Source organism: Hippocampus comes, unplaced genomic scaffold, assembly GCF_001891065.2.
Source record: "Hippocampus comes isolate QL1 unplaced genomic scaffold, H_comes_QL1_v1.1 scaffold29, whole genome shotgun sequence".
NCBI classification, from domain to species: Eukaryota; Metazoa; Chordata; class Actinopteri; order Syngnathiformes; family Syngnathidae; genus Hippocampus; species Hippocampus comes.
The window spans coordinates 1,654,327-1,669,105 of record NW_017805820.1 but is presented as its reverse complement, the minus strand read 5'-3'; the positions used below and the strand labels follow the sequence as shown (position 1 = coordinate 1,669,105).

Here is a 14,779-nt window from a genome sequence, read left to right as displayed (position 1 = left end):
CATTTCATTTGTTTCTTTTTGTGCAAAACACCTAATTTTGTACAAAAAGCCAAATTCTACCACAAATGCATTAATAAACGAAACTCATCAAGAAAAAAAGGAATTGTACACTCAAAAATAAAACAAGTTCCATATGTACTGCCAAAAAAAGGAGTGGGAAAAACAAAACTTGTGATACACCACCCCCATCTCACATTTATATTACATAGCATACTATTTTTGCTTCCTTGGTAAAGTCCTACAAAGTCCTACTAGTAAATAACAGATAGTAAACGGATTAGGATATTACACATATTAACTATCTAAATTATAGTGTACATAATTTAAAGTCAAATATACAAATTATTTCAAAAATTACATCCCAACAAATTCACACTCACATCAGCCCTTGAATGTTTTAACATGATATGACAGCCTTGGTGAGCTTCATAATACTTTTAATTACCTTGGCATGCTTCAGGGGCATCAGCAAGTATATGTCTGGTAAAAAAAGTTACACAGACACACATAATAAGACCTTGGCATTATATTAATAGAACTTGATCCGGAAACTTTTTGCCACAGTATTAAGATTACCACGAGAAATTAAAATAGTATGCTAATGTAGTGCTGAAAAGAAGACCAATTTTATCTTTGACCTCAGCTATCTTAGTCATGGATATGCATTATCTTGACTTTTTTCTGACTTCTCCCATTTTTTTTCTCTTTTTCTCCATTAGATGTCGGAGATAAAGAATGAGTTAGATACACTCCCTGTGAGGGCAATGCTTGCTGCAGCCTTCATCACATATTTGTCCGCAGCTCCTGAAGATCGTCGGAGACATTGTCTGGAAACCTGGATGGCTCAATCTGGACTGCAAAGTAATTGTGCTTTTGACAATAAAAGACCATTCAAACACTTAATGGACAAAATGCAATTGGACATCTGACCATTGTAGCTCAAAATCCTGAAAACAAACAAAAAAAAGAGTTGGTCTGTCTCGACCAGCTTTAAAGGCTTCCATTTGTTTGGGAAAACTTGCTTCTTTGTGCACTGAGGCAAGTCATGTTGGAACAATTAAGAACCAAAAATGGATGCTCGTAAGTTTGAGAGCAACCATAGGGTGTGAATAGCCCCTGACTGATGAACCAATGACGTTTCTAAACTTTTGTCCATGTTTTCTTTATCAGTGTTTCCCAACCTTCATTAACAAGGCACAATTTTTATTTATGGCACACATGACCAAACCAAAAAAATGTGACACAAAGTTTATATCCATTGAAATAATGATGAGCTGCTGAAAATCTACTCTCAAGTTTAATTACTCATTGGCCTGTTTAGTTGACTAGAAAATTGATATATGAGTAAAACATAAAGAAAGGCACATACCGAGATCTGAAATTGTATTTGTGGGACCAATAGAGCATATCGGCGATTTTCTGCGGCACACCTGATGAGCACTCACGGCACATTTGTAGTTCTGAATCCTTGCCTAGTGAAAAATATTTATGTTTATTCATCAAAGAAAACATGACACTAAGCTGTGTTTGGCAGGCCAAAACTCATTACAGTCTTCATTTATGTTGGTTGGAATAGAGTTTGACTTCAGGTCATTCCTGTCATTGGAGAGTGAACAGTTGATCTGGAAGAGTCAAGGGCTGCCGTCTGATGACCTCTCCATGGAGAACGCCATTGTCATTCTACAGGTTGGGAATTCACTCTTGTGCTTGTCTTTCCTGATTTTCTCATTGATATTATTGAGCTCTGTCCTCATAATACATACGGCGGATATCAGAATACAGTTTTATGGGATTATGTTGTATTGCCTTTATTTGATCACTCATTTCCAACCCTTTTTATATCGTTTTTGAATCATCGTTCAAAGTATCAAAACGACTGCATTGAGCCTGTTGTCATATCCATATGAACATATTACATCTGTGTTTGTTTTCTGTCTCCATTTGTCTGTCTTGTAGATCAATGAACTTAAGTTACGGGTAAGGAGTTAATCCGTAGATCCAGATTGTTTGTGCTTATGCCGTACACATGTGAAGTCACGCACTATAAATACACACGTTGACCCATGAACTTCATTTGTGTCATCTTTGAATTCCTGCAGCAAACATCATATGACTGTCATGCTGATCAATAACCATAGCAGCATAGAGACAGAACTGAACTTCACCTATGAGTGCACATACACCTCATTTCCTAGTTATCCAGCACCTTTCGAGTCGAAGACATCCTAAAATGACTAAACACTTTTTTTTTTTTTCTCAGAGTGTTGCATGTCCTTTTCTCATTGATCCTTCCTCCCGAGCCACAGAATGGCTCTGCACACATCTCAAACAAAACCGACTTGAGGTGATCAACCAACAAGTAAGTGTGACTTTCAAGGCATCTGATGTAATTCACTCTTAAGTGAACTCTAGAAAATGTATCATGATTGCTGTTTTGACCAACACTGACAAAGAAGTACCGGCCGGTACTTAATTAAAATCTCACTGGAGTCCGGCCGAAACCTCTTATGTCACAATTTGGTAAATTTCACAATTTCTTTTCACAAATCCGTACTATTGATCAGTCCGCATGCGTGGGTGTCATCCCGACCAGTTGCGGACCAATCTAAAGTGGTCAAAATGGTACATGACTGGAATAGTACAAAACAGATAGCACATCAGTTGCTGAAGGTGAACTGACAGTCTGGTTTTATTTGCTGTAGCTCAAGTAGTTGCTATGATGTTTCTCAGTTTGTTGCTACGTCTCCGATGTTCATAATAGTCACACATTTGTATGTCCATAAAGGATAGTAACTTCATGACAGCACTGGAGCTGGCAGTCAGATTTGGAAAAACTCTCATCATTCAAGAAATGGATGGAGTGGAACCTGTACTCTATCCACTATTGAGGAGAGACCTCGTCGCACAAGGTACAGTAGTGAAATGCACAAAACCATATTTGATTAGGATTTTAGGGTTGTTATGCAACATAATTTTGCTTCATGACTTCTCTCTGACGCATCGGAATTGCCCTGAGAATAATCCACATTGAACAAATTCAGAATTGATATTATTTACAATTTTTTTGACTCTTTGACTGATTACCACGTCCATTTTTTTTATGGCACTCACATTTTATGTCACATCCAGACATCCATTTTTGTTATTTAATTCAGAATGTTCAAGCCAATTGGAAAACCGATCAAGTATGTCGGAATGGTGACTGTGGCACAGTGATGCATGTGGTTAGCAGTTCTGCCTTGCAGTCAGATGTTGTGGGTACAAATCTCAACTCCCAGCTTTTTTTGTCGAGTTCTCACCTTGCTTCCTCACACTTTGGTTGACGCAGTTGTAAAAATCACTCAACAGAGGCATTGCGCCAGCAGAATATATGTGCTGGATGCACTAGTCTGGATGCGGAGGTGGTGAACAGTGTCTTAAAAACACACCAAGACAGAACCCCAAAACAGTTGACTGAATACTCCGAAAAATTAGCAACACAGTTACTAAGTTGGTAACAAAGTTTCGCATTTTCTCTTGCTCAGCCCTTAAATGGGAAGTCAAGTCAGAAATATTACTTTGAAAAATATGTCCTTTGCCTTTTCTCTCCTCCGCTCGAAGCAACTTCCGTGTAGTTCCCCCACAAACAAAAGCAATCCATAATGTCAGTCCCTGCATGTTCGACGAGGACGGTAGGTAGGTCGTCTTTACCACGGGGTCGGTGAGATTGAAATGGCTGCTCTTTGCTCAGCCTACCTGCTTAAATCATGGACGGCGAAACTTAGTGTTTGGGGCAATTTTTATGCAAATCAGCCGCACTGTTATATCAAAGTGGGGCACAATTCTGAACGTCCCTCCTTCAAACTCATTTTCGGAAATGGGTAGATAAGGGGCGTGTTAACAATGGAAAGAACGAAGCGGAAAGCAGAAAAACAAAAGCCATGCTGCATTAGAAATTCTAAGAGCAGTAAAGGTCACATTTGAGAGTGACTTGTAAGACCATCGAAGAGAAAAACTCAATCCCTTGTTTTTTCTTTTTTGTCTGGCAACGCACATTTGCATGCACATGCACACAGGCCCAAGATACGTTGTACAGATTGGTGACAAGGTTATTGATTACAACGAGGACTTCCGACTCTTCCTGGCAACACGTAATCCTGCTCCTTTCATCCCCCCTGATGCTGTTTCCGTGGTTACGGAGGTCAACTTTACCACCACAAGGGCAGGCCTGCAAGGACAGGTGATTTATTTCTTGATTTTTTTTTTTCCATTGGTCAGCAATAAATCCTGCATTGCTTTTGTCAATCTAAGCACTTCAGCAAAACAATATCACGGCAACACAAATACGTGTTTGCTTGTTTGTTTGTGAATAGCTTCTGGCCTTGACCATACAACACGAGAAACCTGAATTGGAGACAGAAAAAACAAGACTGCTTCAACAAGAGGAAGACAAGAAGATACAGCTTTCACTATTAGAAGAGTCACTGTTGGAGGTACGACAAAAAAACGGAACGCTTCTTGCCCATGTTGTACAGGAATGTGTTGTTTGTTACTTTTGTTGTGAAATCTCAGCCTCATTCCCGGTGATGATCAGTTGAGTGGTGGTCAGGGTCCTCTTCAAGTCCACAAATAGATCAATTAATTAATCAATCAATCACTGTTATTGTCATCAGAGTAAATAAATAGCCTTGTCCCAATACTTTCAGTATATCTGCCCAGTTTATATTCTCATCATACCATTTTCAAATGCAATTTTTGTCAAAAAACAGCGACTAGTACAGGAGCAAAAGGCTAATTGCCTTCCTGCAAATGCGGTCGTGAGAATATGATGATGCTATGACAAACAGATAAAGGTTGTCAAAATTAGCTTAATACTAATTTCAAACGTGAATACAAAGTTGCTGGATTTCATGTCACGAACACTTTTTTTTGTGCAAAAGAAACACATAACCGGGTCATCAGTGGTACACGAAAACAGTCTTGTGATTTATTTTGGTCAGTTTACCATTTTCATGCTTCACTGCTTTCCTCATTCGTTTTACCCGAATGTTTTTGTGAATGCCTTTTATTTTCAGTCAGTTCTAGAAAATTGTTTTGCAATTTCTTTGATCAATCTGTTTATGTCCCACATGAGACTGTTAGAAGACAGCAGCACTTGCTGTAACCCGTCTTGTCACTTTCTACCCCTGCTCCCAACATGTCAGACCCTGGCTACATCGCAGGGGAACATTTTGGAGAACCGGGACCTGATAGACAGTCTGAACCAGGCCAAAGCAAGCAGTGCCCTCATCCAGGAGTCGCTACTGGAATCACACCGTTTGCAAGCATCTCTGGACCAGGTATTCACGTGCAGTAAAGAATTACTGTCATGAGCATCGTAACATTCTTATCAGCACCACCATCAAGGCCAGGCAGTTTAACCTGACATATCCTCCCTGGCTCAATGCTTAGCTGAAACCTTGCTCAAAAGTAGACCTTCAAGATTTTCAGGCACCCTCGGGCAACCACGTATGGTAGTGCAAATGTTGCTCTAAAATATCTCTGAGAAATGGGGCCAATTGTTTGCTCCCTGGACTCCTTTTCATGCATGCAATTTCTCTCTGATTATTAAACACTATTCATCTTTCCTCATTATGTCTTGCCTCTAGGCTACAGTGGGAATAGAGTTGCAATGTTTTTCTGTTCTTTGGGAGCAACTCTATCCTACCAGCACCTGCATTTTTTCTCAAGTTGGATGTCATGCGATGGGTCGATATCGGAAATTCTCTGTGCTAGTTTTTGATGGAATGCGACAGATACATTTTAAACTACATGTAGATTTTGAATCGTTTATAAACAGTGTAACACAAGTGGTACAGACAGTATACAATGTATATTGCTTTGAGGGCGTACTTGTAGAAGTGTGGTCAATTCACCGCACAGTTACAATTAAATGCGCGCTAACTGTGCTTGGGCATGTATCTGTTGCTGTAGTCGTTTTCCCAAACTTAAGAGGACGAGTCAGCAAGATTAGATTGGTGTGGTAAGCGTTGAACAGATGATGAAATTAATAGTCAGGCTTTTAATGAAAGTGCCTTGAGTAAAACCGTAAGGCAACTGTTTTACTTTTCAAGCTTCTTCAGCAAAAATGGTTTCATTTGAAGCAGTGTTCTACCAATGCTATTCATCTATCGAGCCTCAATTTTTCACATTCCTTTTCTTTTTTCCCCATAAATTTCATGTCTCTTGCTGTCTTCCTTTGCCCACTTTCACTTCATTGACCATAACAAATACTTCTGGTTCTCATTGCTATGTGCCACTATAACTATACCATCCCTGCTTCAACATTAAATTTTATCACAAATCTTCTGTGTTCATTTTTGTCATTCACACATTAGTTTGTTTGGATTTCAGGAACGGGATGCCTACTTGCCTCTTGCGGAGAGTGCCAGCAAGATGTATTTTGTCATCACAGACCTGTCAAAGATCGACAACATGTACCGCTTCAGTCTTGCTTCATTTCTACGCATCTTCCAAAGGGCTCTTCAGGCCAAGAAGGTGACCCAGTCCTTCCTTTAGCGTTTTAATACAAACATTTGGGTGCTTAATCACACACACACACACACACACACACACACACACACACACACACATGCAGCATGCTGTTGTCATATTTGTGAATGAAATATGATGACATTCACCACACACAGAGCTCAGAATCTGTCTGCTTGCATCACATTACCGCATATTTTGCTACACTCCCTGTGCCAGTACTTAGACGTGGTTCCAGCAGGTGTAAAGTTTAGTCTACATTCAGCCAAATTCCCAAATGCACTAAACGAGGCTTGCACCGGCACAACAATCAAAATGTGCCATTTTTTATGCTGAAGCGCACCTGTGCTATGTAAAAATATTGAGCACCTTGTCTTTTTAACGGCTCATCATATTCACATGTATTTATGTATGCTGCAGGAAGTGGCGCACACTGAAGCAAGGATTACTGCTCTGGAAGCAAGCTTGAAGAATATGGTGTATGACTATGTCTGTCGCTCACTTTTCAAGGTAAAACAGCCCCACAACATGCACACACATGCACTTAAACATTCAAGCAGCTCAGCTGCAGACCTGCAGATTATTGTGTCATTTTAATGTGTATTATTAATAGGGCTGCAGCGCACGATTCTTTTAATGGTCAATTAATCTCTTGATTAGTTTGTTGATTATTGACGATGAGAACATTTTAAAATATTGGGCCAAACTGATGTTTGTTGAATATCTGTTTTTTACTATAAACACGTAATGACAGATATGTTGTTCGGAGAACGTGGTACATACAAGCTTGACCTTGATGACAAAGTGTCGGTCTTACAAATAGAAGATGTCAGGTTTGAATGCTGGCTCTTTCAAAACACCCTAATTGTACACTTGAGCATAATTAGTGCACGAATGTGGGTGTTAATATGGTCATGTCCAAGCACCGTTTTCTTTACATTCAAAATAATTCCTTCGCAAGCAACTGTTTTCCTATCCAGTGTGGCATACAAAATTCTCTTCATTGTTTTGCATTCTTCTTGTAACCTTCAGGCTGACCAGTTAATGTTTGCAATTCACTTTACCAAGGGCATATACCCTGAACTCTTCCAGGAAAATGTGAGTATGCTTATCATTGTATTTTATGAAGCATATATTTTCAATAACCCCGAGAAAATGTGAGAGGGTCTGGCCTATTTGACTACACAACTTCTTCACTAAATGTCAGCCGCAATAATAATTTCACTATAGGAATGGGAGGTCTTCATCGGCTCCATTGTGGGGGAAATGTTCAAACAAGAGGTAAGATTTTTTTTTTTTCACACAAAGGCCTTAACCTTTAGAATCACCTTTCCCTTCATCCCTCCTTCTCGCCCATGCCAGGAGTTCCCATCTTGGATTGACCAGGAAAGGCATAGATCAGTAGCAGTTTACAAGGTAAACAAATTTACTAGAGAAAATATAGGCAGCATTATATTTCATATTTGTATGTGGCAAATCCATAATGCGGTACATATCTGAAAATAAGTGAGAGAGTTCCGTAAACTTGCCGTGTTGTATTTCAAGTTCTGCAGAATTCTTTTTAGTCTCGCATTCTAACTTTTCTTTGGCCTTAGTGAACAACTGCTGTCTCTCTTTCTCAGGCTACATTCACAGCCCTCTATCAGTCCTTGTGTTTGAGTGACTCAGACCTTTGGCTGTCCTTCGCACGGAGCTCACACTGCGAACAAGAAATTCCATCCTCCATTGCCAAGAAAATTACTCCCTTCCAGCAGGTTAGATTTCCCTCAGATAAAATGTGAATCCATAGTACTAATGAAAGAATTTACCTCTATTAGCTGGAGAAAGATTTCTCTACGCATACCCGCATATTGCCTTCCGGCCCTTTATCGGGAGATATTTTGGATTTCATACTTGAAAATATATAAAAATGCATCTATTTAATTGATATATCGATATGTCTGCCCCACGATCTCGCTACATCGATAGGCACTGGACTAGTGCACATCAATGCCGGCCACACGTCGACAAAACATCATTTTTTAGTCATGTGTGCCCTGTGATTGACTTGCGACCAATCTAGGGTGTACCCTGCCTGTCACCCAAAGTCAGCTTGGACAGGCTCCAGGTCCTTTTATGACCCTAATGAGAACAAGCATGATAGAAAATGAAAGATTAGTATGTGTTTGCGCATGCCACAAGGCAAACTACTTCATGCAAACAGATGTGTAAATGAATGTACTGTAGTAATGCCGCAAACCGGTTTGCATTGCAAAGCGAACGGCAGCGGAGAGAACTTTACTGCTCCGTTAACGTATTTGAAGTGCCAGAAACATAAATTATCACGGCATACAGAGTCATCTTCTCAGCAGTGCAATTTTGGAGCTTCTGAATGATTTAATGTTGACTTAAAGCCAGTCAAAGGAAGGTATCATGGCATATCACAAATGACAAACCCCCTTTCACCGCTGAGTAATTTTAGTGCACTGTAACTGTAATTGGCTCTGGAGTCTGTCAGGGCAGTTTTCCAGGTGTGCAGTTCTAATTTTGAAATACAGTGTTGTACAGGATGGGCAGAAACATTCAACGCTTGCCTTGTGCCGTGTGGTTAAATCGAACAAAACGTGGCTTTTATATAGTTGCTGGTTTCTCTCCGAATTATTGTAGCGGTCAGTTTACCTTGAGCTCCTTTAGTTTGCCTCTTCCACTAACACTTCCAACAGCATTACTTCAAACTTGATTTTTTCGCTTGCAGCGTTCTGATGGTAAAAACCATCAAACCCATCTGAAGTACAAAAAACGTGACCCAAGAATGGCGACCTCTACTGCTTTAACCTTTTGCCAACAGCAAGTGCACTCTGTAAGCGTGAACATGCAATTTAGCGCCTATCTTAATAAAACAGTCCCCTAGTCTGAAAAAACACATTGTGGGGTATTAAGACTTTTTTTTTTGTGATATTTTAACAGGCTGACAGCCAAGCTCATCACTTTCCCCTTCTCTTCTCTTTCTCTTCTCTTCATCTTCCCTCTAGCTGTTATTGGTTCAGGCAGTTAGACCAGATCGACTGCAGAGTGCCATGACAGCATTTGCCTCACAGGCATTGGGTAAGTGTTTTCACTTCAGACTGCTTTGTGGGTTCTGTAGTTTGGCTTTGTCATACCAGGGTCAGTATCATCACAAATCTGGCAAAGCCACACAAGAAAAGATCCCCCCAAAGGAATTGGGATTAGCAGACATGACAAAAAACAAACGGGCACCCGCGAGGATTGGTCTCATAGCTTTCGCGATAATGAAGTGGCGGGGATGAGTAACCACGACAGCATCATCAACAAGGAGTTTGTCAGTTAACTCTGCAGCATTCATGAATCCAGGAAGTGCATTATTAATATCAGTGTTTGCACAGTGGTAATATACAGAGTTCATGTATTGCTATTAATAAAACAAGCCCTTGCCGCAGGAGAAAGGTGGATTGAAGAGAAATGACAAAGCCAGACAGAATTAGGCTAAAGTAGAGTAAAAGGTGCTTCCACGAGACATGTAGAAGTGCTTTAAATGTGGTGCTCCATCTGCGGAAACAAATCCTGACAAAAGGATGACTCGCTTCTCTTCATATTTGAGATCTTCCATTAGTCATTCACACCATATTTTAGGTGCTCATTTGTTTTATTTTTTTTTTTTTGCCTCATTTGGATTTTCGTTCATCCTCACTTCTGTTTGAAAGCCAATGCCACACTATGGTCTCTCGTGAAAAAAAAATGCTTCATGTCATTTGTGAAAGTTCAACACGAGCAACCTTGCGGACATTTGAATTGATTTTAAGAGAGTCTGACAACGTCTACTTTGTTCTTCTGTAAAAACACAAACACAGCAATAAAATATACTTGTTATTGTGGTTGGACAAAAAAAGAAAATAATCCTAGGTGCGTATGGGGCAAAACTTTTATTACGTACTGCTCAAGGCCACACTTCATCCTATTCATGAGTAATACAGTGAAAATGAGTGGGATGAAAACGTACTTTGCAAGGCAATTTACAAAGCGTGTGCCCCTAAATCTTCTACCTGTGCCCCCAAAATTTCAGACTTGGAGCCACTGAGCTGCAGCCCAGGGCAGTGTCTATCAAAATTCAGCATTATCTACGGAAGGCAGAATGTATGATAGAGTCTTTTGTTTTGGGGCTTATTAAGTGTGCAATGGTACGTTGTTATGGCCTGTGAGAGTACAGTGACCAAACTTGTTGAACAGCAAGTGAGTCCACCATTGGAGTTGTAGTCAGTATTTGCCCAAGATTAGTCTTCATTCAAGGGGGGGCGGCAGATAACGCTGATAATAAAACAGGAGCTGTGTCGAGAAACAGTGAGCGTATTTGTGTCTTTGGCAGTAAATCAGTATGCTAATGAGGCATGCTCTGTAATCCTCTTACAAATAATCTCACCAAATCCTTTCAGTCGAAAGCTAGCCACTGCTCGCACACGGTCATGCCTTGCTTAACTCATACAGAAATAAATTTAAAACTCTCTGAGTCATCTTCTGAGCCTGAATTTTCATGTGACTAGACAACTATCATATACATGACAAAGCATCTATTCTATTACACTTATTTTTCACTGTACTGTATATGTCAACATGTGGTGGCATGGCGTGTAAGTGATTAGCACATCCGCCTCACAGATGTGAGGTTGGGGGTTTGAATCCGGGCTCCGGCTTTCCTGTGTGGGGTTTGCATGTCGTCCGCCTCCCTTTCATATTGCAAAAACATGCATCGTAGGTTACCCTAACTGAGCACTCCAAACTCGTGTGATTTGTTTGTTTTTATCCCTCTGATTGACTGGCGACCAGTCTAAGGTGTACCTCACCTCTTGCCTGAAATCAGCTGGCTCCATTACACCCGTGACCCTAATGTGGATAAGCAGTATAGAAAAGGGATGGGTGGATGGATATCAAGATGTATGGCAAAGCAACCCTCATGCTTTGAATGTTGGGGTGATATCTATGATAAGACACCACTACGTACACTTTTTCAAACACTGCGGTATGTTTGAAACAATGAGTGTTCTTCAAGGTTCCTCTTTGCCTTGACTGCATGTTCCAAAACCCAAGAGGAATGTTGACATCCACCGCCTGGGTGCTTGTTCGCAGTGAGAATACTGATTTCGTGCCGGTAACATACGTAGGTGGTGATATTTGTGTTTTTGCACACGCGTACTCTTTAAATGCCCCGATTCTAGACACACACCGCACGCCATGTTGGTAGACGATTTTTTTTCTTCATGTTGCCATGGCGAATCAGCTAGAGGTTGATCTAAGATGTTTTCTACCAGGACCTTGAGTGTCTGTGTGTGTTTGGAAGGGTGGAGCAGATTGCATTTGGCAGCAGCCACCAAAGGTATCCGCTGGCAGTTTCTAAGCCACTGTTTGATTCTGTGTGTGTGTGTGTGTGTGTGTGTGTGTGTGTGTGTGTGTGTGTGTGTGTGTGTGTGTGTACGTGTGTGTGTGATTATGAGTGTATTTGGCTGAGATTTTGAAAAAGTTCCCTTATCACAGCGTGTGTGCCTCTATTATCTCATATCTGATTTTTCAATAAATTACAGCAGGATTAGAGCCCCATGCGCAGTTTCAAACAGTGCACATTTGCACAGTGTGTGTGTGTGTGTGTGTGTGTGTGTGTGTGTGTGTGTGTGTGTGTATTTTTGACTTACAATTTTTGGACATACTTTGATTCCCTCTCAATGAATCCCATACCACAAAACAGTATGTGCATCACTTTAAAAAAAAAATCCACACAAAATGTAAGACTTATTTTTTTTTTTTGCTTTCATTGTGGCTCCAGGTATGAAGGAGCTCTCTCCACCTCCGCTGAACCTGCGGCGTCTATATGCTGAGACATTAGAATGGGAACCAGTGCTGATCATCACTTCGGCGGGGGCTGACCCCTCCCAGGAGCTCGTAGAACTTGCCACAGACACTGTGGGTCGGGACCAGTATCATGAGGTAGACACCAGATTAAAATTCTGACATTGTGAATGCAAACAAACATGTTAATCATGACTTTTGGTGGTAGCTGGAGTTCCAAAATTGTTTTTACTCCAATCTAAGATCTAATTGCAAGCAACTTTGCATATAAATTAGTTAATTTGTAGGACCTCAACTCAAGTCGGCTATCTACATATTTGATTGGATTAAAATTTGCAATGTAATCTAGTTTCACAACTGCATGCTTTCACCCAGTAAAGAGAAATACTGAATGGTGCAATCACATTATGTACTCACTAACCTCGAATGCCAAGACAGAATTGGATTTTCCATCCCATTTCCTTTGTTTGGTGGCCTGCCTGAGTGTGGCTCTCTGTCTGACCAGATCTCAATGGGTCAGGGACAGGCTGACGTGGCCTTGGCCAAACTCAGAGAATGTTCCCGAAACGGAGAGTGGCTTTGCTTGAAAAACCTTCATCTTGTCACAGCATGGTTACCTCTCCTAGAAAAAGTAAGCACTCAGTTCTTATATTTTGACATTATATTCACTTGCTGTAGTTATGTAAGGCATTTGTGTTCCAACATTAGGCTCCACTTCTGAACAAATCCTTTCATTGGTGTAATATAGCTATATTAACTAGAAACAGTTATATAGTTAGGTTAAAATGGACCTTGGCGCAATGTTTCTGGTTTATTTGATTGATATGATATCGACGGAAACCTGTATGGTGCCAACGAAATCTTACGCTTTTTGAATATGTTCAATTGTGCAAATTATGCCAGCCAAATACACAGACTAGTTTTGTCAAGTCTGAACTGTTTCCTTTTTTATATTTGTATTTGTTTTAGTTGTTCTTTGTACCGAAGCAGCCGGTAAAAATAATAATGAAACAAAACACAACTCCAATGGGTGTTCAGTATGTGTAATTGAGCAGACAGATTTGATTGAGCCTGTAACATTTTTTTGACACCAAAAAAAGATATCTTTGCAATTTTGCAGAATATACTTATCAGCAATGATTCTTCTCAATAATCATTAGCCTACAATCAACATTTGTCTCTTATTGTCACTGTCCAAGTCTTACACTGCGTAACATCTAACCCAAAGTACTAAAACAACTCGTTACAAAAATTTGATTGATAGACAAAATATACATTGCTGGAAACCGATTCCTCTTGAAATATTTGTGGAATATGATCAATTGAATTATTTAATTTGAATACATCACTTGTATGATGTCAAATGCCACACTCTAAAATATTTTAAAATTCTTCCTCACAGATTGAATCCTCATACTATTTTCGTTTACGTGTTCCATGCATGCTGTGCTATGTTTGTCAAACTCTGTCATCTGTTGTTACGCCACATCTATTTACCACTGTTTGTATGTTCCTTTTTTTGGGGGGGGGGGGGATGTTGGTTGGGCTATTCATTTATTTATGGAATTGTACCTGCCCTATGGTTATGTTTTGCAAAGCGTGTGGCAGGTCAAAACTCACTCAGAGGCAAAGCAGTTGGGGCAGAAGTGTGTGTGTTTGTGTGTGCGTGCATGTGTGCATGCGCACATGCGTGTGCATGTATGTTTGTGTATCCCTCAGTCCAGCAGTGGTGTTCACAGTATGCCGCAAAGCTTTTTCTTGTATTTACTCCACTTTTGTTTTACATCCTGGACATCGTCTGAAGCTATTTTCCAACTGTAACACAGCCCGTGACCCTTAAATCCTCCCCCTGTTCCTCTTCGTTGCTCTCTTTCTTTGTTTTGCTCTTACCCATCAACTGATGAGGTCTCGGCAGTGAAGCTTGAAATGAAAAACTGCCATGAAAAACTGAGGGAATGATGGGGTCAGTGTGTGAATGGAAGTTAAGATGAGAGAATGATGAATGAACAAAATGGTGGTTGTGAAAGGAGGAAAATGGACAAAGATGAACAGAGGCTCCAGAAGAACTAGCCAGGTGCAAAGGCAAAAAGCAAAATCCATCCTACCACTTAACTTTTGCTATTAATCCATGTACAGTCCCCTCAAAAAGTATTGAAACAAAATGGTCCTTTGTTTTTTGTTGTAGTTGTGGGTTGCAGGCTCGATGCAGTTATTGCAAATAAGGGTTATGCCACCAGATATTACATGTCTGTTCTAATACCTTTGCTCACTTGAAATTTGGCTGCCTTGAAGCAAAAGGGGCTCCATCCTGATTTGCTCAAGACATCTCGATGTAAATAACTCAACTTTTGTCTGATGCGCATGGACATCCTATAGTTGTGGTCTGTCTGGGAGGCAGATGAGCTAACAACTTCACTGAAAGTGGAAACTAAAAAGC

General features: G+C 40.3%; 1 protein-coding gene across 3 annotated transcripts in view; it reads left to right on the top strand.

Moving 5' to 3' along the window:
• The window catches only part of dync2h1 (dynein cytoplasmic 2 heavy chain 1), a 59,713-nt gene that overhangs the window by 31,081 nt on the left and 13,853 nt on the right, over positions 1-14,779 (top strand). For all 3 annotated transcript variants that reach the window (XM_019886006.1, XM_019886007.1, XM_019886008.1), the window contains 17 exons: positions 720-861; positions 1,577-1,686; positions 1,957-1,977; positions 2,261-2,359; positions 2,786-2,909; positions 4,056-4,219; positions 4,353-4,472; positions 5,184-5,318; positions 6,373-6,516; positions 6,931-7,020; positions 7,543-7,608; positions 7,741-7,791; positions 7,873-7,926; positions 8,133-8,264; positions 9,522-9,594; positions 12,320-12,480; positions 12,848-12,973. In XM_019886006.1, the coding sequence (XP_019741565.1) occupies positions 720-861; positions 1,577-1,686; positions 1,957-1,977; positions 2,261-2,359; positions 2,786-2,909; positions 4,056-4,219; positions 4,353-4,472; positions 5,184-5,318; positions 6,373-6,516; positions 6,931-7,020; positions 7,543-7,608; positions 7,741-7,791; positions 7,873-7,926; positions 8,133-8,264; positions 9,522-9,594; positions 12,320-12,480; positions 12,848-12,973 (1,812 nt within the window). The remainder of the gene's footprint in view (positions 1-719; positions 862-1,576; positions 1,687-1,956; positions 1,978-2,260; positions 2,360-2,785; positions 2,910-4,055; positions 4,220-4,352; positions 4,473-5,183; positions 5,319-6,372; positions 6,517-6,930; positions 7,021-7,542; positions 7,609-7,740; positions 7,792-7,872; positions 7,927-8,132; positions 8,265-9,521; positions 9,595-12,319; positions 12,481-12,847; positions 12,974-14,779) is intronic.